Source organism: Mesoplodon bidens, assembly GCF_964165515.1.
Source record: "Mesoplodon bidens genome assembly, chromosome: 3".
Lineage (NCBI taxonomy): Eukaryota > Metazoa > Chordata > Mammalia > Artiodactyla > Ziphiidae > Mesoplodon > Mesoplodon bidens.
In genome coordinates this window covers 118,733,119-118,757,610 of record NC_138178.1, presented here as the reverse complement: position 1 = coordinate 118,757,610, position 24,492 = coordinate 118,733,119, and the positions used below count along the sequence as shown (strand labels likewise).

General features: G+C 39.0%; 2 protein-coding genes across 5 annotated transcripts; one reads left to right on the top strand and one right to left on the bottom strand.

The window, feature by feature from the left end:
* Positions 1-2,431: 2,431 nt before the first annotated feature.
* Positions 2,432-10,147, bottom strand: PNN (pinin, desmosome associated protein). The gene is made up of 9 exons (XM_081226890.1): positions 9,524-10,147; positions 8,786-8,857; positions 8,314-8,382; positions 7,879-7,951; positions 7,669-7,763; positions 7,430-7,505; positions 5,915-6,070; positions 5,699-5,837; positions 2,432-4,960 (listed from the first exon to the last, which is right to left on the bottom strand). Exons 1-9 carry the CDS (start codon positions 9,634-9,636, stop codon positions 3,516-3,518), a joined length of 2,238 nt encoding a protein of 745 aa, XP_081083016.1. The 5' UTR covers positions 9,637-10,147; the 3' UTR covers positions 2,432-3,515.
* Positions 10,148-10,357: 210 nt separating this feature from the next.
* On the top strand, positions 10,358-24,486 carry TRAPPC6B (trafficking protein particle complex subunit 6B). 4 transcript variants are annotated; one of them, XM_081226893.1, is made up of 6 exons: positions 10,358-10,412; positions 18,777-18,844; positions 19,585-19,702; positions 20,876-20,959; positions 22,888-22,981; positions 23,723-24,486. In XM_081226893.1, the coding sequence occupies exons 2-6, from the start codon at positions 18,810-18,812 to the stop codon at positions 23,752-23,754; spliced, it is 363 nt and encodes a 120-aa protein (XP_081083019.1). In that variant the 5' UTR covers positions 10,358-10,412; positions 18,777-18,809; the 3' UTR covers positions 23,755-24,486. The 4 variants fall into 4 exon arrangements, with proteins under 4 accessions (XP_081083019.1, XP_081083018.1, XP_081083017.1 ...); XM_081226892.1 differs by lacking the exon at positions 10,358-10,412 and adding an exon at positions 10,907-10,995; XM_081226891.1 differs by lacking the exon at positions 10,358-10,412 and adding an exon at positions 12,765-13,149.
* Positions 24,487-24,492: the final 6 nt, after the last annotated feature.

Here is a 24,492-nt window from a genome sequence, read left to right as displayed (position 1 = left end):
AGTGGAATTAAACTATAAATCAGGGGACTTCCCCAGTGGTCCAGTGGTTAAGACTCTGTGCTTCCACTGCAGGGGGCATGGGTTTGATCCCTGGTCAGGGAACTAAAGATCCCACAGGCCACACAGTACAGCCATAAATAAATAAATAAACTACAAATCAATAATAAAAAGGTAACTAGAAAATTCCCATACATTTGGAATTTGTATTTGGTTTTTCAGAAGTTTTACCATGCTCAAGTGGTTTTATTTATCCCACTTGAGGTTCAAGACTATGGCCTTATTGTGTTTCTTCAGTTGTGCAAGATCCTCAGCCATTATTCACTGATCATCTCTGATCTATCGTTAAATTGATGAGTTGGAAAGACAATCAGAGATCAAATCACACAAACCACATTAATGGCCCATCACAATTTATTCATGATATTGCCTATAACGCACAAGGCCCTATCCTAGGTATCTGAATTACAGCAATGGGATTAAAAAAAAAAATCACTCTCATGGAGCTTGAATTCTAGTGGGAAGTACACAATAAGTCAGAGTACAATATAGCTACATAATGCTGTGCTATGAAAGCAAATAAAGCAAGGAAAGGGGACAGTGAGGGGAAGTGTTATAAATTTAAATAGGGTACTGAAATGGCAATGGGAAGCAGAGTTGAAGGTATCTGAATATCATGCCATGTGAGAAAATAGTGTAAGAAATTTTCAGATACTTGAGGTTTATTTTTGCCAAGCTGCAATCTTCCCCACTGACTTCTTAGAGAAAGGAAAGCCCAACCATGTAAATAGGCTACAGGTTTTCTGGGCTAAGCGCTTTAATGGCAGTATCTCAAGGGAAACTAGTTAAGACTTTTATTCAATGATTTCAAAAAAGATATTTTTAAAATTCATGTTAAGAGATTAAACCCCAAAACATTTTAGTGACTTGTTATTCTGAGGGCACTGGCCCACATTACTATGCCATGTAATCATTTCTTTGTTAATTCATTAGTTTACAAACACATTCAATTGCTGCTTTAGTGGGTTTTGCTTGGCCCAAATTACTAGAGTATTCATGTGTATAGTTAACAGAGGTCTAGACAGTGCATAGACAAGCCCTAGCCTGGATACAGCTCATTGAAGATCATACTATTTTCTAATTTCTGTGGCCACACCAACCTTGCAATCTCAGAGCAAATGAAGTGTTTCCTAAGCAGCCCCTTAAATGTCTCTAATTAACAGAGCTCCAAACTAATTTCAGTCCTTAATCACTAGCTGTATCCCTATTCAGCTTCTAAATTTTCCATAAAAGTAACTTCTAATAGGACCCCTGTATGTCTTCTTCTCCTAAGAAAGTCTCATTACTTTTAAATTCTAACATTCCTTGTACCTTCGTAAGGAACCAATTACACGATCCTCTGAACATAAATTCCTTAAAATATCATTTCCGTTGGCTGGTGGGAAGCAGCAGCATAGCACAGGGAGATCGGCTAGGTGCTTTGCGATGACCTAGAGGGGTGGGACAGAGAGGATGGGAGGGAGGCTCAAGAGGAAGGGGATATGGGGACATGTGTATGCATATGGCTGACTCGCTTTGTTGTGCAACAGAAACTAACAGTATTGTGAAGCAATTATACTCCAATAAAGATTTTTTAAAAAAGGATCATTTCCAAGGATAAAGCAAAACTCAATTTTAAAAATGAAACTTTCCAATTTATAAATGCATACCACTAAAGTCAGTAAAATTCAAGTTATTAGAATTTTTTCTATATACTTCATCAGCAGAGCTTAACTAAAATAACTGAAAATTGTTCTGCATATTCCAAAGATCTTTTCCTTTTTTTCTCCCCATGCATTATATAAGCCCCAAATAATCTTTTGTATAAGCATCATGACAACTGTTGAAATTTTCTGGATAAAAATGAACAAAACTTAATTTGTACAAGATCTTAACACATACAATTATTTTAGATTCATCAAATAAGGACTTTTTAAAAAAAGAACCAGGTTTTACAGTCATCCCTTTTAAGTGTTTAACAACCTTTTCTCCATAATTGCACAGAGGAAAATAAAATTTGTTACTGCATGCTGGAAAGTATTAAAATTCCTGGGTGAAGTGACTCTTGATATAAACAACTGGCCCAGGGATGCAGGTAGCTAGCTCTGCAGCCTGAGAACTTCTACTCCTTTACTATTTAATAATTGCTCCAAGAAAGGATTTTTAAAAAAGATTTCTTTTAACATCTTCCATTTATATAATGCTGCAAATGTATGTTGACATTTTTACTCTTACCGTTTACTTGTCAAGGGAAGGCATAATGAATATTCAAAGTCAAGCCTAAAGCTGTAGTCACAACGTTAAATTATGAACTCAAAAAAGGCCGTTTGCAATTTAAGTGCTCTCTTGTACAAAGCATCAAAAAGTTAATACAAGTACTAGTCTTAAGCAGTCACACAAGTCTAAGCCACATTTATTTGCACATGTATAGTAATGGGCAACAGATACTCCAAATTCATACAAATTTATAAAACAACAAAGTTAATAATCATTTGGTACCACTTGCGTGTTATCTTGCTTACAGATTCAAGTGTAGATGAACTTCCTTCATTTTGTAAACTTTCATACAATACTTACTAAAACAAAAATTCTTGAAAACACATTGGCATGTTTCAGTTACGGCCAACACAAAAGTTAAGACAAGACCACAAACTCAAAATCCAAGCTTAGAATATACTTTTCTACCTCTCTCCCCTAGAAAGTGACTTTTTTTCTTTAACAGATGTATATGCTATATCACACAAGTAACCAAGGAGACAAAAAATGATGCTCCCATAATCGTAAAGAAAACTCCAACCAAATCATACTGTTTTAAGTTATCTACCAAATATATGGTTTAAATATGAGAAATGGGGAAATGCTTAGATTAAAATAACAAGGGAGATTAGAAAAAAATGGTAAGTGATTTTAAGGAGAACAAACTGTTCCCAACAAAGCTGCAAAGATCTGACTTTGACAACTCAAAATAATTGTCTAAGGCAAATAAATGTGAGGAAACCTTCAAAAACATTCTAATCACGTTCAATATCTAGTGATAAAAGCTGAAAATGATATCAAGAGAATACTTATTATACAAGCGTCAACGAGGACATCCCAAAACTAATGAAAGAAATGCACATTTATTTCTACAAAAGCAATGTATGATACAGAGGAACAGACTTAAAGATTTACCTATTAAAATATACAGATTCTTACTGAAGAGTATAGGATATTTAAAAAAGATGACAAGGGATGTTAATTTTTTTATTATTATTGTTTTTACATATTTTGGAACCTCACATAATTTTGATAAATAACTCTTACAAAATTATGCAAAAGTACAAGAATGTCTGGTAAACAAACAGTCTGTATTTTCCAAAAAAATTTTTACAACATGCAATTCTTAAGGCAGCATTCTCCTTACAAGGAAAGGTAATCCTTTTACTCATCAAGAAATCTTCTGCTGCAAAGAATAGGCTAAGAAAGCCTGGCTTCTTCCATTAACGCCTTTTGTCTTTCCTGTCTGATTTTCGGTCTCTTTCACTTCTTGAAGATCTTTTGCCTGATCGACTACTCTCTGATATAGACCTCTTTCTGTCAGACCGGGAATTCTTATCCTTTGATCCTTTTGTATCTCTACTACTACCTCCTTTTGAAGATTTGTGACTTCTTTCTAGTCCTGAAGCATCCCTTCGCTTCCGATCCACGCTCCTTCTGTGCTTTCTATCTCTGTTATGTCCCCGACCCCTACTCCGACTTCTACTCTCACTACTACTAGTGGTGCTGCTGCTACTGTCTCTACTGCTGCTGCCACTTGTACTGGAGCTGCTACTGGAACTGCTTCGACTACTGCTACTGCCACTGCTGGAACTGCTCCCACTGCTGCTACTGGTTGAACTGCTACTAGAACTACTACTGCTACTGCTTCGACTTCTACTCTTGCTGGTTTTATTTCTAGCTCGACCTCTACTTCTGCTCCTCGTTTTGGTTTTGCTCTTGCTCTCTGAATGTACTGTCAAGACTGGTTCTACCATCACCTCAGTGAGTTTTACAGATTCTACAGGAAACTCCTTCCTCTCAGGTGGTAAATGCCCTTGCTCCTGAATAACCTGAGGTGGTGGCTGTGAAACAGCTAATGGCAAAGTCTCAGGCTGAGAGAGAGGCTGGGGCTGGAGTACTGGTTGGGAGTGGGAGTGGGAGTGGGAATGGGAGTGGGAATGGGAATGGGAGTGGGAGTGGGAGTGGGAGTGGGAGTGGGGCTGGGGCTGGGGCTGAGGCAGAGGCAGAGGCAGAGGCAGAGGCAGGGATTGAGGATGAGCCACAGGCTCAGGCTGGGGCTCAGATTCTTTTTCTTCCTTTTCCTCAGGCTCATTTTCCATTTCTAGAGCACTAGCATTCTCTTTTGCAGGAGAAAGAGATTTACATTCTTTATCTGGCTCAACTTCAAATTCCATCTCTGGCTCCAATTCTTTGCTAGTTTCATTTTCTGAAGGTTCTATGCTTTCAATTTGGTTGATTTCCATTACTTCCTGCTCAGCAATTACATTTTTGACACTCTCGACCATCTCCAGCACATCCATAACTTCTTCAGGCTGACTATCCTGCTGCTTCTCACTTTCCCTTACCTCAGTTTCCTCCTCCAGCTTAACTTCCATTTCCTGCTTCTGTTCCTCCTCCTCCTGTTCTTTCTCTGCATCACTATGAACTATACCTATCTCCTTTTCCTCTTCCTCTCCTGCTTCCTCTATTTCTACATCATTGTGCTGATTACCTGTCTCCTCCAACTCTTCCTCTCGCTGAGCCACCTTACCCTCTTCTTGTTCCGACTTCTGTTCTTCATTACGCACCACCTGATGCTCTTTTTCCTTCATTGATTGTCTTCTAGGCCTAGCCTCCATTTTATTTATTTGTTCTGCAAATTCGATGCGTCTACCTTCAAATAAAGCTAAAGGATAAAAATTTACACGTGTAAAATTTACTATGATTTAGAAAATTCAAAATCACAATTTGACACCTGGTCACAAATTGTCATTGAACTTATCTAAATGTCTTTTTTGTAAAGAGATGACAAAAGACTGATTATAGCATGTAAGTAATTACAAATTGATATAAGATGACAAAAACAAAGATCCACTGGAAACCTATATACTAAGAAATTAGCAAAACCACACCACGTTATCTAACTGATGGAAAAACAGGATAATCTTTTGCTATTTTACTTCATACTGAATGAAAAAAAATAAAGCTTCTTTTAAACAATCAGTTTTATGGTATCATATCATGCATTAATTTTTTTGATCCCAAGGAGACACAAATCATCTAATCACCATCTTAGTAGTGTCTACCCTTCCATATGTGCTTCCTCTATGGACATCAATGTTGACTTTTTCTTGATTCATCAGCATTTGTATCTGGCTACTAAGAGTATCAAGCAAAAGAGAAAGCTCACTCAAATGCTTAATAAATAAACATGCATTAAGCACCACCACCTAATATCCAAGTTTCCAGTTAATATCTATCATGAAACAAATGCTCCTGTACTCCAAACACATTAGCATCTTAGAATATCTTTCTAAAAAGTTAACTATTGAATCACAGATGTCACAGGAAACAAACACGTATGTATTTGTGTGTTATCTTACCCATTAAGGAAATTTCAAGGGACCTCTTCATTTACACTTACCATTCATTTTTCTCTGTGACTCTTCTATTAGTTTTTGGGTAGCTGGACACATTCTTCCAGGAATATAGAACAAATGGGGCTTTGTTTTAGTTCTTATATATTTAATTATCTTGGCATTATGCTCATTCCACTCTTCTTGCTAAAGAAAAGGTAAAAAGGTCAGCGCTTTTGTCAACATGAAGGATTACCAATCTTAGAATTTCAAAATATACTCACCAGCTGCGCAAGCTCAACCTTCTGTTCCAAAAGCCGCAGTTCTGTCTGTTTAGCACGCCTCTCTTCAAACAGTTCTCTCCTCTCATTTTCAACCTGCTTTCTTTCTTCTTCTGCCTGCACTTCAAGTTTCTGTTCAATTTCCTGGCGTCTCTTTTGCTAAAGATGAACAATAATCTTTAAAAGCTTATTATAAATCCTGATTATGTGAAATATCACAATTTTACTGTTGTCTGCAAACATGTTTCACATCTGCAATTCAGGACACCAGCTAATTCAAACTTGGCATTTGAGGTGGACTGCAATTTCCCTTCCAGGAAATGGGGACTGAAGCCTTTTCATTTAAAAATCTAAAGTTTAAAGCCATTAGCTATAATATCAGTAACTGTTTTATTCCAACGTAATTTATGAAAGAACCTTACCTAAAAGTTAACCTGAAAAAGAAGAGTACTGTCTTTATAGGTTATCTTCAGTTATTCTTTCCAAAGCAAAGAATTTGAGAAAAGTGATGTCCTAGTGAACGAAGTAACTAACAAACTAGTCAACTCTTTTTAAAAATCTATGGAAAAGGACTTCCCTGGTGGCGCAGTGGTTGAGAGTCCGCCTGCCAATGCAGGGGACACGGGTTCGTGCCCCAGTCCGGGAAGATCCCACATGCCGCGGAGCAGCTGAGCCCGTGAGCCATGGCCGCTGGGCCTGCGCGTCCGGAGCCTGTGCTCCGCAACGGGAGAGGCCACAGGAGTGAGAGGCCCGCGTACCGCAAAAAAAAAAAAAAAAAAAAAATCTATGGAAAAAAAAATCTACAGACATTCTTCAAACGTTGATGCTTTAAGTTTTTATATTTTCTAATAAAGTTTAACATATGAAAGCTGAAATAAAATAACTGAATTGTTATCTTTCACTATAGTTCTCCCGAGAAGCAATAAGCTTGTGTTCAACTCCAAGGACACAATTTTGTAGCTTTAGTAAAATAAAAACTTCCAGAAAAATGACACAGTTAAATAAACTCTGGAGGGCAGGGAATATAATTTATGCTGTTGCTTCTGGAGTGCCTCTGAGTAAGTCTTAGAAATTATAATTATTTAATAAATTAAGATGATTAGTAAGTTCAACTTCCTGTTTGAAAGAAAGCACTCTAAGGCCTAAAGAAATGAAGAGACATGTCCAAGACCACAAAATGAGATTGTTATAGAGCTGAAACCAGAATTCAAGTTCTCCTGAATCAGACTAGGCCCTTTGAACCACAAAGCAAAGTTCATTAAGTTACTTTAACAGCACCTCAAAAAGAACCAGTCAACAGTATAACAACTTGAGAAAGTTTTAGAAGTTTTTCCTTGGCTTCATTTTAGGCTAGCAAGTAAATCTTTTTCTTCTCTTTTTTTTTCCTTAGGAAATATCAGTAACGCACTTTATGAAGCTTACAGTTAAATCTTGAGAACTTTTCAGTGTTTAAGAAATATTTAATCAACTACTTTAATAGCTTAAATAAAGGAAGCAAAGGAAAAGTTGCATAAATACCCTTTCGGTAGCAACAGTGGATTCTTGTTTAAATTTCTGAAGGGTGCCCATCAACAAGCCAAATATTCGTCGGTTCCTAAAGAACAGAAAAAAAATCCAATTTCAAAAGGTTCCACTTCATTTAAGCCTGCCATTTCCTAAAAGAAGCATAGCACAGACACTTGAACAATTCCTTAAATTTTCTTAAAATTGCATTATTTGACAAGAGTTGTTTTCCTCCAGAAAGATACTTAAGATACCTTTGCTTTCCCTTTTCATCCATATTTTGATCCTGGATAAGGTCTCTCCGTGTGCGCTCTTTGGAGGTAGCTACAACTGAAGACTGCAAAGCTGGCTGCAGGAGAAAAGAAATTTCAGTAATTTAACTAGCATACAGTGGCACTCCTTTAAATGTACTGAGGTGAAAATACTATATTCACCCTCTATGAAGTTCTTTTAATCTCAATTACCTTCTTAACATCATCGTCCTCTGGGTCGCTTTCTTGGCGTGATTCTCTCCGAGTCCGACGCTCCCCGCCCAGCCTGACAAAGGAAAATGAATTTAAAAGGACCAATTCAAACTCTGATCTCCTATACCTCTCAAGCTGGTTAAGTTTTTGTAGTACAAGTCAGAAAATTAACCCAAATTAACTATTTTCTCAATATTATTCTTCTCATGGCCTTTACTTTGGTAAAATTTCTGTTATTTTTAGTGAAGAATTGAGTTTTGAGGGATACTGGCTGTCTCAGTTCAAATACCAAGGAAACAGACTCAGGGTAAGTAGTATACTACTCAATTCTAATATAACTTAATTCAACAATATTTATTAAATTTTTATATTTGTATGCTACTTCAGAAAATGGAACATACAACTATGCCTTCAGAACCTTGTCCTCTAACATACCTACTGACTGCCCCTTCAAGGTCTCTCTGTTTGGCTGGGGGTCCTCCTCCAATATCTGAGAATCCACGCCTGCAAAAAAAAAAAAAAAGGCCAACATAAAGCACTTGGAATTTGAGAAAAATGGTATTTCCATTTAAGGAAGATAATTTAGTTGCAATTAAAAAAAAAAACCTTCCAGTTAAAGTAACCTTAAATGGGCATTTACTTCAAGATGCTTTTGTAGCATTTCTTTTAAAACTATGAGATTAAGTTAAGTTTGCATATAACTGGTATAGTTAGTATATTCTTCAATATCTAGTTTTGAATGCAAATGAAATTCCAGGATAACTCTACAGAAAACTACAGCTGATCACAGCTTCAAACAAACCAAACATTTCTAACATTGGCTCGACCACGAAATTTGTTTAAACCGTTTCGTTAACTTAGTGTATGTAGTAAGTAGCAATGAACTAAAATTCTAAGGAAATCTTACCTCAGTAATAAACTACCACGTCCTCTACCTCCACCAGGACCAGAAAGGGCCAGCAATCTGGCTTGGATGGGCCTACAAGATATTTACAAATCAGTACAAAAATCGTTTCTAATAACACCAAATACTTTAACGGGTGCGGTTCATCATCAAAAGAAAATAACCAGAAGAGTTCGAAGATGATGGTTTCAAAACCCACGTGTTTTGAAACAGGAAACGAAGTATTTTGTTAACTTCCTGATTTTTCCAAGACGAGTATCACAGAAATTATATTTACCTCGATGCCACTCAACATTAACAAGCCTGAATCAGGTCCGGATTTCGCCAACCCAAAGGAAGTTGCACGTGGGCAAGAGCCGGGGGCGCGAGGCGGCCGGACCGCGTCCCAGGAGGGTCTCCGGGCCAGCCCCGAATCGGGTGGCCCCGGGAGAAGGAACGCTTTGTGCTGCAGTTCCGGGCCTGCAGGGCCGAGGGCGGGAATCGGCAGTCTGGGCCTTCCCGGAGGACGGGAAGCCATCCTGGCGCACCCAGGCCCCGCTTTCCTTCCTCACGCACCTGAGCCCCAGGACTTACGGTGGGAGCCTTGGAAATTCCCACCTCACCGAGGACGGGGTTCCACGGCTGCCCCGCGAACAGGCCTCGATGTTCCGAGTCCTCTCAGGGCTGGCCGCCCTCCCCGCCCCAACTGTCCCCGGCTTCGTGGCTGCCTCTCGGAGCCGGCATTTCCCATCCGCCCCTCACCTCACGTCATTCGGATCCCGCCCGGTGAGCTTGCGAATATTCTCATCCACATTCTTTAAGCTCTCTTTGGCTTTTTCTAGCTGCTCCTGCAAAGTTCTCACTGCAACCGCCATCTTCTCCCTGCAGCAGGCTCCGACACTGCTCTCCAGGCCACGCCTGCTTGTGTCGCGCCGCGAGACGCGAGAAGACTGACAGCTGGGCTCAGCCAATGGAGATAGGAGTTGTATTTCGGCCTCAACCACTCAGCAACCGGAAGGGGGAGAAGCTGTCGGCCTTTGTGACTCTGGGCCAATGAAAAGTCCGCCAGACGGTCGCTTCCCTCCCCGATTAGCTGCGGGTGGCTGGGCTCCGCTTCTAGCGCAGAGCCGGGGCGGATTTGAGAGTCTCTGGGCTCTCGGAGACGTGAGTTCGCGGGCCGGCTCTTCTGGTGGGGAGAGTGGAGTTTTGCAGCCCTTTTAACCTGTATATGACGGCCTCTTATCGTTTTACCACCTGTTCCCCTCAGAGTAGGGTGCAGGCGAGTCTTTTTTCCCTTTTTTCTGGGTAAATGATTTGATTAGGACAGGGTGCGGCCGTTCTGTTGGTGCGCATGCCCAGAGAGGCAGTGGTGGGGGTGCGCAGGCTTCTCTTGACTAGGTTAAGCTCAAATGAGGAGAGGGAAGCGAAAAGTGAAGGAAAAGTCATTCATCATAATAGCTAACAATTGCTTTGTGTTGTACTCTGTGAAACACTTCACGTGCCTTATCCCCCACAAACCAAAAGCGTGAATAAACTGCCTGTTATTACTGATAAGGAAATACCGTAACTGTCCCCAGGTCACGCCGGCCCAGAATCATCATACGATCGATCAGACTATGTGCAAGGCTTTACTACAAGAAAAAAAGCGACGGTGAGACAGACGAGACGGGCATTAGCCTCTACGCCGGTCTAGAGCTGGTTGGTTTAAAATAGGGTCTGGGGGAGCAGCGCTACTGTTAGCTGTGTGTGTGTCGTCCACCTTCTGGTTCTGCTCTACCCGCACTGCCAACGTGAGAACGGGTTTTGTTCCAGAAGTGTATTTGTAAATTGTAGCTCAGAAAGCATTTTCCCACAGAAACAATATTATCAATAATCCTTGTGTTCTCATCCTCCATCTGCAACCAGGCATCCTTGCACCAAGCATTAGCAGGCCAACTGTATTTAATCCAAGTTACCATTTTAATTCATCCAACAATCCTTAAAAGCTCTTACTGTGTTAAGCTAGACTCTGGAAAAAAGCTTAGAACGAGATAACTGTGGTTCCTGCTGCCATGGAGTCTGTAGGCTCCTTAGGGAAAAAAGATCATTCATGTACTTATTCACTCAACAAATATTTATGGAACGCCTACTTTTTGCCAGGCACTATTCTAGGCACTTGGATAGTCAGTGTACAGTAAAGATATCTGCCCACAAGGAGCTTGGCGGCAGGAAGAGTGAGGAGACAGACGATAAGCGTAAGTAAATTACATAGCATGGTAGAAATGGGTTAAGTGCTATACAAAAAAGAAAAAGTAAAGCTGGATAAGAAGGATGAGTGTTGATAAATAATTATATGACTCTGGGACTTCCCTGGTGGTCCAGCGGTTAAGACTCCGTGCTTCCACTGCAGGGGGCTCCGGTTCGACCCCTGGTCTGGGAACTAAAATCCTGCATGCAGCGTGGTGTGGGGAAAAAAAAATTACATGATTCTGATTGTGAGCATACTTTGTCTCATTGATCCTTATTACAATCCTGTGTAGTAGGCAGTACATGAAACCTGAGAATGTGGTAATGGTACCATGAAGTGTAACAATGTTTCCACGAGAGATGCTTCTAGAGTTAGCCAAAAACGTAGGATCTATTCTTACTTCCGTAGACTATATTACTAAGATCCTGGGAAATTTAACATAGTCTAATTTATGGGGGATAATCAGTAGGATGCCATGTTCAACATTTAGTAATGCTCAATAAATATTAGTTTCCCCTTTAGTCTCCAAAATATCCAAAGAACACCATGTTATTGTGGTTTGAGAAATTGACCTTGGTAAGTGGCCAGTCTTTTGCTTAATCTTTGACCTTGATGATGGTGATGAGGGAGAATGCAATTGGGACATAAAGGACCTGATTTCACATATGGGAAATTTTAGTGCTGGAAAAAAAGATTGAGATTGCAAAATACTCTTCAAAATTAATGTTTCTTTTCAAAGGGTAAGGTGAAACTTACATGCTTGATTTTATGAGGTGATGGAAAAAACGGATCCAAACATTAGAAGGGGATATGAAAGAGTATGAAGAGTTGAGAGGTTATTGTTAACAATTTGAGAAGACTCGACATATTACTTCGGGGGAAGCAATGAATTAATTGGGGAAAAAAATCTGCTTTGTAAATTACTAAGAAAAGATCTAATCATAGGCTAAGCATCACGTTTAAGACAAAGTTTGCCAAATTTAAGACGTGCATATGTATTCGCAGGTCTGTAGGGGTTAAGTCCCACATCCACCATAGATTCTTATATGAACTCCGTCCCACAGTGACGTCGCATTTCTGAAGTCTTTAATTTGTATTTTCTGATTCAAATTACCTTGTGCTTTGCTTACTCCATCCTCCTTGTCCCTTGTACCCTACTCCAAGTAAACCTCCAAGTGGCCAAAACGGCTCTAAATCTTTTTGTACACCCAGGCTTAATCCAAAATGGATTGGGATAATCTCTCAATATACCTAAAGTTTATAGCCTGAAATATGACGATTTATTCACTTAAAATTATTTATTTATTTATTTAGACTGCACCAAGTCTTAGTTCCTGCATGCGGGATCTTTAGTTCCGACATCCAGACTTAGCTGCGGCATGCATGCGGGGATCTAGTTCCCCGACTAGGGATGGTACCCGGACCCCTCCATTGGGAGCGCGGGGTCTTACCCACTGGACTACTAGGGTAGTCTCAGTATTCGCTTTTTTTTTTTTTTTTTTTACAACTTTTCATATTAAGCAACATATGGCAGAAGTGGAAGCTTTTGATGAAGCTAATAGAAACTCTTGTCAGTTCTAACATAGTTAATTAACAGAGAGATGGCAGCGGGAGGTCCCGTCTTATTTTACCACCTTCCCCGCCCACCGCCTTCGATGCTGTAGGAGGAAGAAACCTTCCTCCTCTCTGGGCGCCAGCGGTTCACCCCGCGGAAGGAACTCTATGACCATAGAGCTGGCGGAATGCCGGGGTAGAGGGGACCGGAAGTTGTTTTTTCGCTTCCCCCGCCCAAGGGCCGGATGGGGTCTCCGGGGGTTGGGTAAGGTTCCCGGTGCTGTCAGACCCTTTCGTTCTGCCCAAGGACTTAGTGGCCCTGGGGTGGGCTCGCCGCGGGCCCCGGCTCACTCCAGTATCAGCCTTCGGGAAGCTGAGTGAATTCCTCGGTCTCCTAGCAACGAGGGACGGGCTGCGGACTGAGCGAGCGGCGGCGGCTCAGCCCAAGCTGCCCAGGCGCTAGCCGGAACCACGAGCCCGGCCCAAACGGGAGCCTAAACCCGGAGCTTGGAAGAATAAGCAGGAAATGGCGGACGAGGCGTTGTTTTTGCTTCTGCATAACGAGATGGTGTCTGGAGTGTACAAGTCCGCGGAGCAGGGGGAGGTGGTGAGTGCTGCCACACGCCCTTGAGGTCCTTTTGCGGTGACACTCCTTGTTTCCACTCAGTTTTCTTTTAATCCCCGTCCCATCACCACTCATCGCCTCCCGAAGTGTAGGCAGATTGGTCCATCTTCAGGTATCCTAAGCCTTAGAACCTGTCAGCTGTCTTCAGTCTTTCATCCTTGTCTCTTTCGTATCTTTTACTATTTGATACCTTTTTGTCCAGTCCCATATCTGTGTGTGGCACGCCACAGATTTGTTTTGTCCCTTCCATGTGTTGTCCCTACCATGATTTGCGTCAGAGTTAACTGCTGATTTTGGCACCCCTACTTAATTCGGCTGTCACTTCCAGCACTTCCCAGTCGTCCACTGGACAGACCTCTCCCAGCCTGAGAATCCTGTCCCTCCCTCCCCATCCCTAACCCTCAGTAACACTCCAGGCAACTCAAAGAAAGAGGGCTAATGAGATTTGAGGTAGAAGCAAAGGAAACTTTGCAGGTGTTACTATAATTAGGAAACACTAATTAATTTAAAAAATATTTAGTGTCCATTATATGTCAGAGCTAGTTGCTAGGGATATAGTAATGAGCGAAACAATGGCCCCATCCTCCTGGAGGTTACTTCTAATGTGTGGTAGTCTTCATTCGCTAATTGATTAATTCAGAAAATATATTAAGCGTGTATTGTGGGCCTGACATTGTTAGATGAATAAGATAAAGTCCCTGCCTAACAGTCGTTGGGGAATAAGTGTTCAATGAATAATTAACGTATTGGGTGGTAATTAGATATGGAATCATGGAGTTGTAGGATTTTATAAATGAAATATTCCAAAGTCATGCTCAAGTCAGAAGCTCTAGTTTCTATAATGCTATTGATAAAGAGGGGTGGAAAGTGAGGGCAGGAAAAGCATCCTAGGCAAAGGTAAAGTCATAGAGGTATGAAAAAGTGCAGTGCATTTAAATATGCTTGAGTATTTCACTGTGACTAGATTGAATAGGTGGAGAGTGAGAAGTTTTGAAAGCTGAAGCTAGAAAGAGGTCTGTATGATTAAAACACATGGACCTTCTCAGTGGAGGATTTTTAAGGAGGAGAATGACATGCTCCATTTGCATTTCAGAAAGATAAACCATTATTTGGGCTGGAGAGGGAAGGTCCTTGTAGTGAGAAGACCCATTATTGGAGGAGTCCAGGCAGGAGATAATGAAGATCTGGATAATGAGAAGAGGAGAGAAGGTTTGAGAGATAGGAGGTACAATCTCTAGGACTTGATTAGGTATAGGAATGAGAGTTGAAAAATTATCCCCAGGTTTTTAGCTTGAGCCACTGGGTTGGATGGAGAGGGAATAAAGAAGAAAGAGGTGATGATAATGAATTATTTTGAACAGGTTGAATTTATGGCACCTGTAGGACATCGAGGAAGAGGTACTGTCAGTTTGTAAACTATAAGAAGGATACTGGCTGTTTTGGGTACTATAACAAGGATGCCACAGACTGAGTGGCTTATAAACAACACAAATTTATTTCTCACAGTTGTGAAGGCTGAGAAGTCCAAGATCAAGGCACCAGCAGATTCAGTGTCTGGTGAAATCCTCCTCCTGGTTCATTTATTGATGTGTTTTGGCTGTGTGCTCACATGGTGGAAGGGGCTAGCTAGCTCTCTGGGGTCTCTTTTATAATAAGGGCACTAATGCTATACTTAAGGGCTCCATCCTCATGACAGAATCACCTCCCAAGGGCCCTACCTCCTAATACTATCTGGGAGTTAGGATTTCAACACGCTAATTTTGGGGAGATATTAGTAGGAAGATATCAGGAAGAGTATTGGAAATGAAGCAAATTCTATTCCTTTGTTGTTTTTTTTCCGGCTGCGCCTTGCTGCATGTGAGATTTAAATTCCCCGACCAGGGATTGAACCACTGGACCACCAGGGAACTCCCGAAAATTCTATTCTCATTCAGATCCATCTGTAATAGAGATTTTTTTCCAAGTTACAAACTTCTGACTTTATCATCATCCACAAGCAATAGTTAATGTTCTGCATCTGTGCTAAGTGCTGAGTAGCAGACATTTGCTGTTTGTGCAAAGTCAGCTTTCCTTATACCCTTTTCCCTAAAAGAATAATTAGCAACACACCCTTTTTTTTTCTTTTTTTCTTTTTTTCTTTTTTTTTGCGGTACGTGGGCCTCTCACTGTTGTGGCCTCTCCCGTTGCGGAGCACAGGCTCCGGACGCGCAGGCTCAGTGGCCATGGCTCATGGGCCTAGCAGCTCCACGGCATGTGGGATCTTCCCGGACTGGGGCACGAACCCGTGTCCCCTGCATTGGCAGGCGGACTCTCAACCACTGTGCCACCAGGGAAGCCCCAACACACCTTTTTTATCACAAAACCTCTGCTCCCGACCCCACCACGTGTGCAATCAATTCTCTTCATTCTACTCTTTCTACTTTCTTTTCCTGTTCCAACTCTTGCCCAGGAAAACCTTTTTTAAAAATCCCTCTCTTTTTTCCCCCAATGGATTAGCTAAAATAAAACAGCTGTTCTAATCATGACTGATAATTCTGAGACATGTGGTAGTCCTATAAGAGAAAGGAAATCCATAAGTTTTGAATCATTTAAACTAAAAACAACTTTCTTTTCCTATTGCAATTTGTATATGGTGGGGAAAAAATTTTAAGTCCATATAAGCAAAAGGGATTTCTAAAAAGTTATATGGTAGTCCACAGGGCAAGATGGGAATAAAGACACAGACCTACTAGAGAATGGACTTGCGTTTACGGGGAGGGGGAAGGGTAAGCTGGGACAAAGTGAGAGAGTGGCATGGACATATATACACTACCATATGTAAAACAGATAGCTAGTGGGAAGCAGCCGCATAGCACAGGGAGATCAGCTCAGTGCTTTGTGACCACCTAGAGGGGTGGGATAGGGAGGGTGGGAGGGAGGGAGACGCAAGAGGGAAGATATATGGGGATATGTGTATATGTATAACTGATTCACTTTGTTATAAAGCAGAAACTAACACACCATTGTAAAGGAATTATACTCCAATAAAGATGTTAAAAAAACAAAACAAACAAAAGTTATGTGGTAGTCTTGATGATTAGAATCCATATTGAAGTCTAGGTGTATGAGGGTTTGTTAGTGTCTCTACTTTGAGTGTACTTCAAATTTTTCATAGTAAAAAAATGTGAAAAAGACATAATCCTATCATCCAGAAATGGTTTTTATATATCTTTTTAGACATAAAGTCATAAGTGTAAGTGAAATAAAGGAAAAAAACCCAATGTTCTCACCTTCCCAATCAATGATTTTCAAATTGTGCTTGAAGAGGAATTAAATCTAAAAACTGAATAATTTGACATTTACCAATTTATGGAGAATAGGTATTTTTTTAAGGTTAATGGTAAAATATTCTTAAGTTTTTCTTAAAAATTTGGTACTTTACTAGTGAGCACTCACAGCTGCCAAAGTGAATGAACAAGTGCAGCATCAGAAGGTTCTTCCTCGGGCTTAATTCAGAAGCTCATGTGATCAATAGCTAAGATTTGAGAATGTCTGCATATAAGCGTATTTCCTGCTTATCAGTATGTTCCTGGGTGATTCTGTTGATACGAAGAGCAGGTTGTTCCACAAAGAGCATCATGACTTACAGGTACTCATTCTACCTAAGCAAGTTTGGGAATGGGTGTGGAAATTAACAGAACGGTGCTGAGTGGTCCAGTAGAGAAACAACATGATTTGGTTTTTACAAAGTCTATACCAGAAATACAGAAGATAATCAAAGGAAGAAAAAAACTAGAGATGAGATCAGTTGGAAGGCTCTAACTGAAGACCAGGAGAGAAATGAATGCTAAGAGCTACTTAAGCAGTCAGGAGAGAGAAGATGGATTTTGAAAAGCATGTAGATAATAGGCTCCACAGGACTGCAGTGTGTGTGGAGGGCTGGGAGCAAGGAGGGGAAGAAAATAGAAGTTTTCTGGTTGTGGTAACTAGATGGTGGTGCCATTGATGAAGTTAAAAGAATTTTGGAGGCAGAGCAAGCTGAGAATGTTAAGATAATATCATTTGATGAATACGCCTAATTTGAGGGGCCTGTGGGACCTCTGGATGGCTGTGTCCACTAAAGTCTGTACTAATACAGGTTTAATAGTCAGCCCCATTAGTAGCGTACATGGTTCCTTAGAAGAGAGTTCAGCAAATAATGAGGCCTGTGGTGGTAGCGGGAGGCAAAGGCTTCAGAATACATAAAAATTCTTGCCCTTTTGGAGCTGTATTCTAGGAAAGGGTGGGGATGAAGGGACATGAGCAATACAAAATTAGTAAAATGTGCATTAGGTTAAATGGTGAAAGAAGTTCCTTGGAGACAAGCAGGGAAATGAGATAGAGCATCAGAATCACTTTAGGAGGGGTTCTTAAAACACAGCTCGCTGACGCACACCTACAGTTTCTGATTCACTAAATTGGGGGTGGGATTACAGAATTTGCAGTTTTGACAAGTTCCCATGTGATGCTGATGTTGCTAGTCTTGGGACACAATTTGAGAATTACAAGGATAGAGAGTTTCTGAAGTGGAATGATACTGTATTTTAAAAGGTTGAAATGAGCCTCATTGAGATGGTGACATGTGAGTGAAGACTTAAAGCGAGTGAGTTGGTCATGTGAATATCTGGTGGAAGAGCTGCCTATGCAAGAGCGCTGAGATTGGAGCTTGCCTGGCATGATTAAGAACAGCAAGGGGGGCTTCCCTGGTGGCGCAGTGGTTGAGAATCTGCCTGCTAATGCAGGGGACACGGGTTCGAGCCCTGGTCTGGGAGGATCCCACATGCCGCAGAGCAACTAGGCCCGTGAGCCACAACTACTGAGCCTGCGCGTCTGGAGCCTGTGCTCCGCAACAAGAGAGGCCGCAACAGTGAGAGGCCCGCGCACCGCAGTGAAGAGTGGCCCCCGCTTGCCACAACTAGAGAAAGCCCTCGCACAGAAACGAAGACCTAACACAGCAAAAATAAATAAATAAATAAAGAACAGCAAGGAGATCAGTGGAGCTGGATGGAGTGAGTGAAGAAGAGTAGAAGGTTGAGGCCAGAGAGGCACAGGAGTCTGGATTGTATAGGGCTTTGTAGTTCATCCAGAGAATTTTGAGTCTTCGACTTAGGGGTGGTATTTAAAGCCTTAGAGTGGATGAGATTATCAAAGGAAGAGTGAAGCAATTGCATGATTCCAGGCATAGGAAGGTGGGGTCATCAACTAAGACATACTGAGAAATGGAAAGCTTGGATGACTCTAAGAGACATTTTGAAGCAAGGGACAATAGAACTTAGTGAAGGCACAAAGGGAATGACTGACAGAAAAAAGTCAAAAGCGATACCATGACCTCAGTTTTATAACTGAGGAGAGAAGAAGAGTGGAAAATGGAAAAAGCCAGGGAAGGTGAGAAGAGTAATTGGGAAGGGGCTTTGGCATTTCTGAAAAGTAATAACAGTTCCCTGTTTATCTTATTGCCTTATGAAAATGATTAGTACTAAGAAAATTCAAGTATGACTTGTAATTCACTTTTTCTTACAATGTTTCAGTGAAAAAAGTATAAATATTTACATTCTAGCATTCTAAATTTATTCAAAACTATTTTTAAATAGGAAAATGGACGCTGTATAACTAAGCTGGAAAACATGGGGTTTCGAGTGGGACAAGGATTGATAGAAAGGTGAGCAGTATGGATTTGAAAATTTTCTTCCAGGTAGGTTATGAACAAAGATGATCCATTTCAAAAGACTGAATAAAACTTGAGATAATTTAATTTTAATTCCCAAACTTTATTTATTCTGTTCTTTAATTCACAGATTGAAATTTCTTTTTAGGTCTGATGCTATTTTAACTCAGTTATCCAACTTTCATGTTTTAATATTTGAAGAAAATATGTATCTTCTATGTTTTACTTTTTTCCTGAAAACTTTGGTATGCTGAAACAACCATCTAAAATCTTACTACATTTCCTACTTAAGATCTAATATGTTCTTTAACCTAAATGGAATTTTGTTTAAATGCATACCTTAGAGTCTCTGTTTATGCATGTAATAATCTTTCAATTTATAGATCAATTTTTTTTAGTATTCCTTTCTCACTATCTGAAATAGTTGAACTCTGATTATATTTTATGTAACAATACCATGATTATGCTCAGCTTTTTTTTTCTTAACGTGCTAGTTGTACCTAAAATTGCTGTGTACTGTTAGACTAATACACCTTTAGACTAATTTTAGCCCCCAAATTATATAACAGAATGTGAATCCATTGAGATGGGATCTACTTTGCTTGGTGCTTATCACTTTATGACTGTCAGTAAATGTTCAGTGCTGTTGTGGCATTTGGAAATTAGTTAATAATCTGGCCCTCCTGCTTTCTTTGGAGGAAAAGTACAGTGTTACTTCTAGTTGATCTTTTTAGGTTTACAAAAGATACTGCAAGGTTCAAGGATGAGTTAGATATCATGAAGTTCATCTGTAAAGATTTTTGGACTACAGTATTCAAGAAACAAATCGACAATCTAAGGACAAATCATCAGGTATTTAGATAAATTAAGGCCTATTTTTTAAGTCCTTTAACTTAATATAAATGTATTTTAGTGATTTACTTATTATATAAAACTTAATTTCTCATCAACTTTGGAATGTTTCTCTTATATGTTATTAATACGTCATTACTTTTTTCTCTAATAGGGTATAGTGAATAAAGAGCAAGAGACAATTATTAGTAGTTATAGCTGTCCCTTTCCCTCAATTAAACTTTAAGTTTTAAAAAGTAGCAGATATCAGAATGATAAAGGTTTTATTATTTCATTATTATTACTTATAATATGCAGAACCAGAAATATATCATATTTGTCTGAAGGCTAATTTATAGAGCATATTTAACTCTTAAATAACTCTTGCCTGTTTAGTTGCTGTCATATTTCTTATTCTTAAAATATTTTGTTAAAATAAAAATAGGTTGCATGGAAAATCATGCATAAAATAGATTTATTTTATAAAACTCAAGGAAATATTTGGAGTATATTTGGCATTTTAAGAAAGTATAAAAATGAAAATAGGGCTTCCCTGGTGGCGCAGTGGTTGAGAGTCCGCCTGCCGATGCAGGGGACACGGGTTCGTGCCCCGGTCTGGGAAGATCCCACATGCCGCAGAGCGGCTAGGCCCGTGAGCCATGGCTGCTGAGCCTGCGCATCCGGAGCCTGTGCTCTGCAAGGGGAGAGGCCACAACAGTGAGAGGCCCGCCTACCGCAAAAAAAAAAAAAAAAAAAAAATGAAAATAATGTATCTTGTAGCTACCAATAGAATTCATTTTTTCAGATAACAGTATCAACCTTAGCTTAGAAGTACCTGAAATGCTAATAGGAAGAAGTGACTATGATTTTTGGCTTTCTAGGTATGAGTTAATAACATATAGCTGCTAATTTCACCCAGACATGTATTTCTGATTCTTTCGCACTAGACTGTGTTCTTTAAGGATAGGAACTGTCTTAGGTATCTTTGTATCTTCAGTATCTTAAAGCATTCAATAAATATTAGTGTTATAAAATGCTGAACTCTTCAGCTTGAACATTACAAAACTTCTTCATATAAAGAAAATTTGACCAACAGAAAGGAGAGTTTTAATAACTTTAAAAATTTCTAAAATTGTTTTGAAGGGAAGAGTACAGATTACATTGACTTTGGATGTTTTTCTATTTTTGGAACAGGGCATCTATGTACTTCAGGACAACAAATTTCGCCTGCTTACTCAAATGTCTGCAGGAAAACAGTATTTAGAACATGCATCAAAGGTATTTAATGGAATAGAAGATCGGGGTTTTTTTATTATGAAAAAAGTAGAACCATAGGGAAAAGTACAATGCCAATCACAACAGACTTTTGAATTCAAAATATGTTTTTAAATTGTTCCTTTTGTTTAAACACTTTTCAATGAAATAGGAGGTGTTCATCATATTGAAACAACTTACATTAACCTGTAGCTAAGTAGGCTTATGATGACCAATTAAAGAAACACTGTAGTTTAAATGCCATTAAAGATGTAGTTTAGGGGCTTCCCTGGTGGCGCAGTGGTTGCGAGTCCGTCTGCCGATGCAGGGGACATGGGTTCGTGCCCCGGTCTGGGAGGATCCCACATGCCGTGGAGCGGCTGGGCCCGTGAGCCATGGCCGCTGAGCCTGCGCGTCCGGAGCCTGTGCTCCGCAACGGGAGAGGCCACAACAGTGAGAGGCCCGCGTACTGCAAAAAAAAAAAAAAAATGTAGTTTAATGGTAGATTCTCGAATATAGCATGGATACATGAGAAAAGACACTCAAGCTTAAAAAAGCTGGTATGCAGAATTATTCACCTCAGAGTTCATGTTTATAATCTCCATCAGTAAATTAAAAAAATTTTTTTAATATAATTAACATTTGTTTCTAAGAATACATGTTTTGTGTTAAGTATATCTGTGTTTCATGTATTTTTTTTTCAGTCTCAGGAATCAATAAATAGACCAGATGTATTAAAGAAAAGCTGACAAGTTTTAATGTAAGGGTTCCTTTGAAGTGGTTAAAATATCTTGGGCAAGCGTAGCTCCAGTGGCACAATCGGTTAGTGTGCGGTACTTATAAAATATCTTGGGCAGTATGTATAAACTGCTATTTATCTGTAAAATCTGTCCATATCTAAATTATCTAACACAAAGGCAGTTTGGTGTAGTGGAAAGAGTATGGACTTGGGACCAAATAAATCTAGATTTTAAGCTAACTCCACAACTTATAGGTTTGTGACACTGGGTAAGTTACGTAACCCCTCTGGACCTTAGTATCCTTATTAATAAAATTGATTATAATAATATCTATATTATAAAGAATCTCTAGGTTCTCTCCCAGCTTACAGTTTCATGACTCCATATCTGATTACTTATCAGTACCCACTTACTTATATTAATTATAAAATAATAATATTCTATTATTATTCATAGATACATAGTAGTGTTGTTGAATATCATGCAAAATGTAGACAATAAAAAATTTCTTGGATTATTTGATTTTTGGTTCTCATTTTTGTCCTGGCTGTCTCTGCTGTGGCATAGTCCCATTTCCCTTCCTTGTTTCCATATGACAGGGTTTCTCAACATTGGCGCTTTGATGTTTTAAACTAGGTAAGTCTTTGTTTTGGCAGGCTACAAGTCTTGAACAAGTCAGGATTCTTGGTTGTAGAAAGCAGAAACCAATTTTGATTGAATGGAATAATAATTAGTTAGCTTACAGAAATGACGGGAAGGCTCAGAAAACAGGCAAGAACCATGGGAGCAGGAGTTCCCTCGTGGTCTAGTGGTTAGGATTTGGGGCTTTCACTGCCAAGGCCCAGGTTCAATCCCTGGTCAGGAACTGTGATCCCTTAAGCCGAGCAACATGGCGTGGCCAAAATTAAAAAGAACCATGGGAGGTTAAAGCAGCCAAAAAGCCCAAATCACTCCACAAGGAGGGTCTATTTAGAACCCTTCAGGCAGCACTGAAGGTAGACACAAATCACCTCTGCTGACTCTGGAACTAATTCTAACTGGTTTCCAGCTTGGTTTTGTCACAATCATAATTTTCAATGATTTGAAAAATTCTTCCACAACCCTTTCTTAAACAGCAATGACTTATTAATATCAAGGTTTAACTATCATTTATAAATAGCTTTACTATCTTAGTAAATCCTTAATATATTTTACACTTTTTTTTCTTTTTAGTACTTAGCATTTACATGTGGCTTAATCAGAGGTGGCTTATCAAACTTGGGGATAAAAAGTATTGTAACAGCTGAAGTATCTTCAATGCCTGCCTGTAAGTTGAATTCACATTTCTTACAAATGTTTTTAGCAATTATTTTTCAGGTCTGGTGTTTTTTTGTTTGTTTCTTGTTTTTGTTACTTAGAGAACATTTAAAATGCTAAAACCATTTCATTTTACTTTTATCAAATTTTAACATTTAATGTAGTAACATGTAGCATACTTATATTCATAGTCAATGATTTTTAAATTCATAATAGTGATTTAAGAAAATGTGCTAAGGAAATCCAAATTTATAAGACAACTTAAGAAATGATTCTTAACTCTTAAAGGAAAATTTTCTGCAGTATTCTTTTAAGATGGCAAATTTCCTTATAGTGTTAAAAAATTTTTTTAAACAGTTTTCTAGAAAATACCTATTATATAAAGCTAAATAAAGCCAACTAGTCTTTTATTGCTAAACTCCTTTCCAAAGATCTTTCCACCAGAGCTACCAACCAAGAATAAAATTGGCTTTGAGCATCACTGTATTTCCTTTCTATTCACAATAATTAGCAATGAAATACCTAAAATGTAGGAATCACAGAGAAACAAAAGTAGTCATTCACAAACCAGATAATCATCTCATAAAAATGAAATTGACTTTATCAAATATTGTGAAGAGTGTGAAAAGTTGTTTGATATAGCAAGTTTCTTGACTGAAACTACTTACTAAATGAAGCAGGAAACTGATGTTCAGGCCTGTTTTCCTTGTACCTAAAATCAAAGAATGATTTTTCATGTTTTCTTTTTTAGGTAAATTTCAAGTGATGATACAGAAGCTATAGAAACTACTGAAATGCAAGGCTTCTATAGTGTAAAGAGATAAATTATTCCTGTATAAAGTATTTCAAGTAGCAATGATTTAATTACATTGTTGGACATTTGTATTGATATAAGCTATTTGCTAACTTATATAACAAAAGATGCACTCTTAAGCAGGAGTAAGGGTGTATTTTATCAATTTAACACAGACCTTAAAACAGGTAAAGAGACATTCTACTGTAACATACACTTTACTGAAACTATTTAGAATGAAAACCTAATTTCAAATAAGTAAACACCAATGCAGGACCCTTATTTAAACATTCTTATTTGCTTAGAGTGATATGTATCTAACCAGAGAGGAAGAAACAAAACTCAGGGTTTGGTAAATTAGCCTAAAAAAGTATGTACCAATCAGAATCTTTTCGGTAAGAATGAACAAATTTTGGTTTTATTTTATGAATTTTAGTTATTTAAAAAAAGCAAAGAGTACACTAAAATTTAAACTTAATTATTATTTTATTGCTTATAATTTATTTCTATTAAGAACCTTTATGCTTGTATAAGGATTTCATTATATACATTGTGTGTGTGTTGTGTATGATATATATATATTTAACTGCCTAAATTGCTTAAAAACTTTATTTCACTTTAATAGAATTCAGTTCTTGAGAGTTCCATTAATGTAATGAAGTGAAATATATATCTAGATAAAGTGAGATAAAGATGTGAATTCAGTGACTCCAGGGCCAAAGAATATT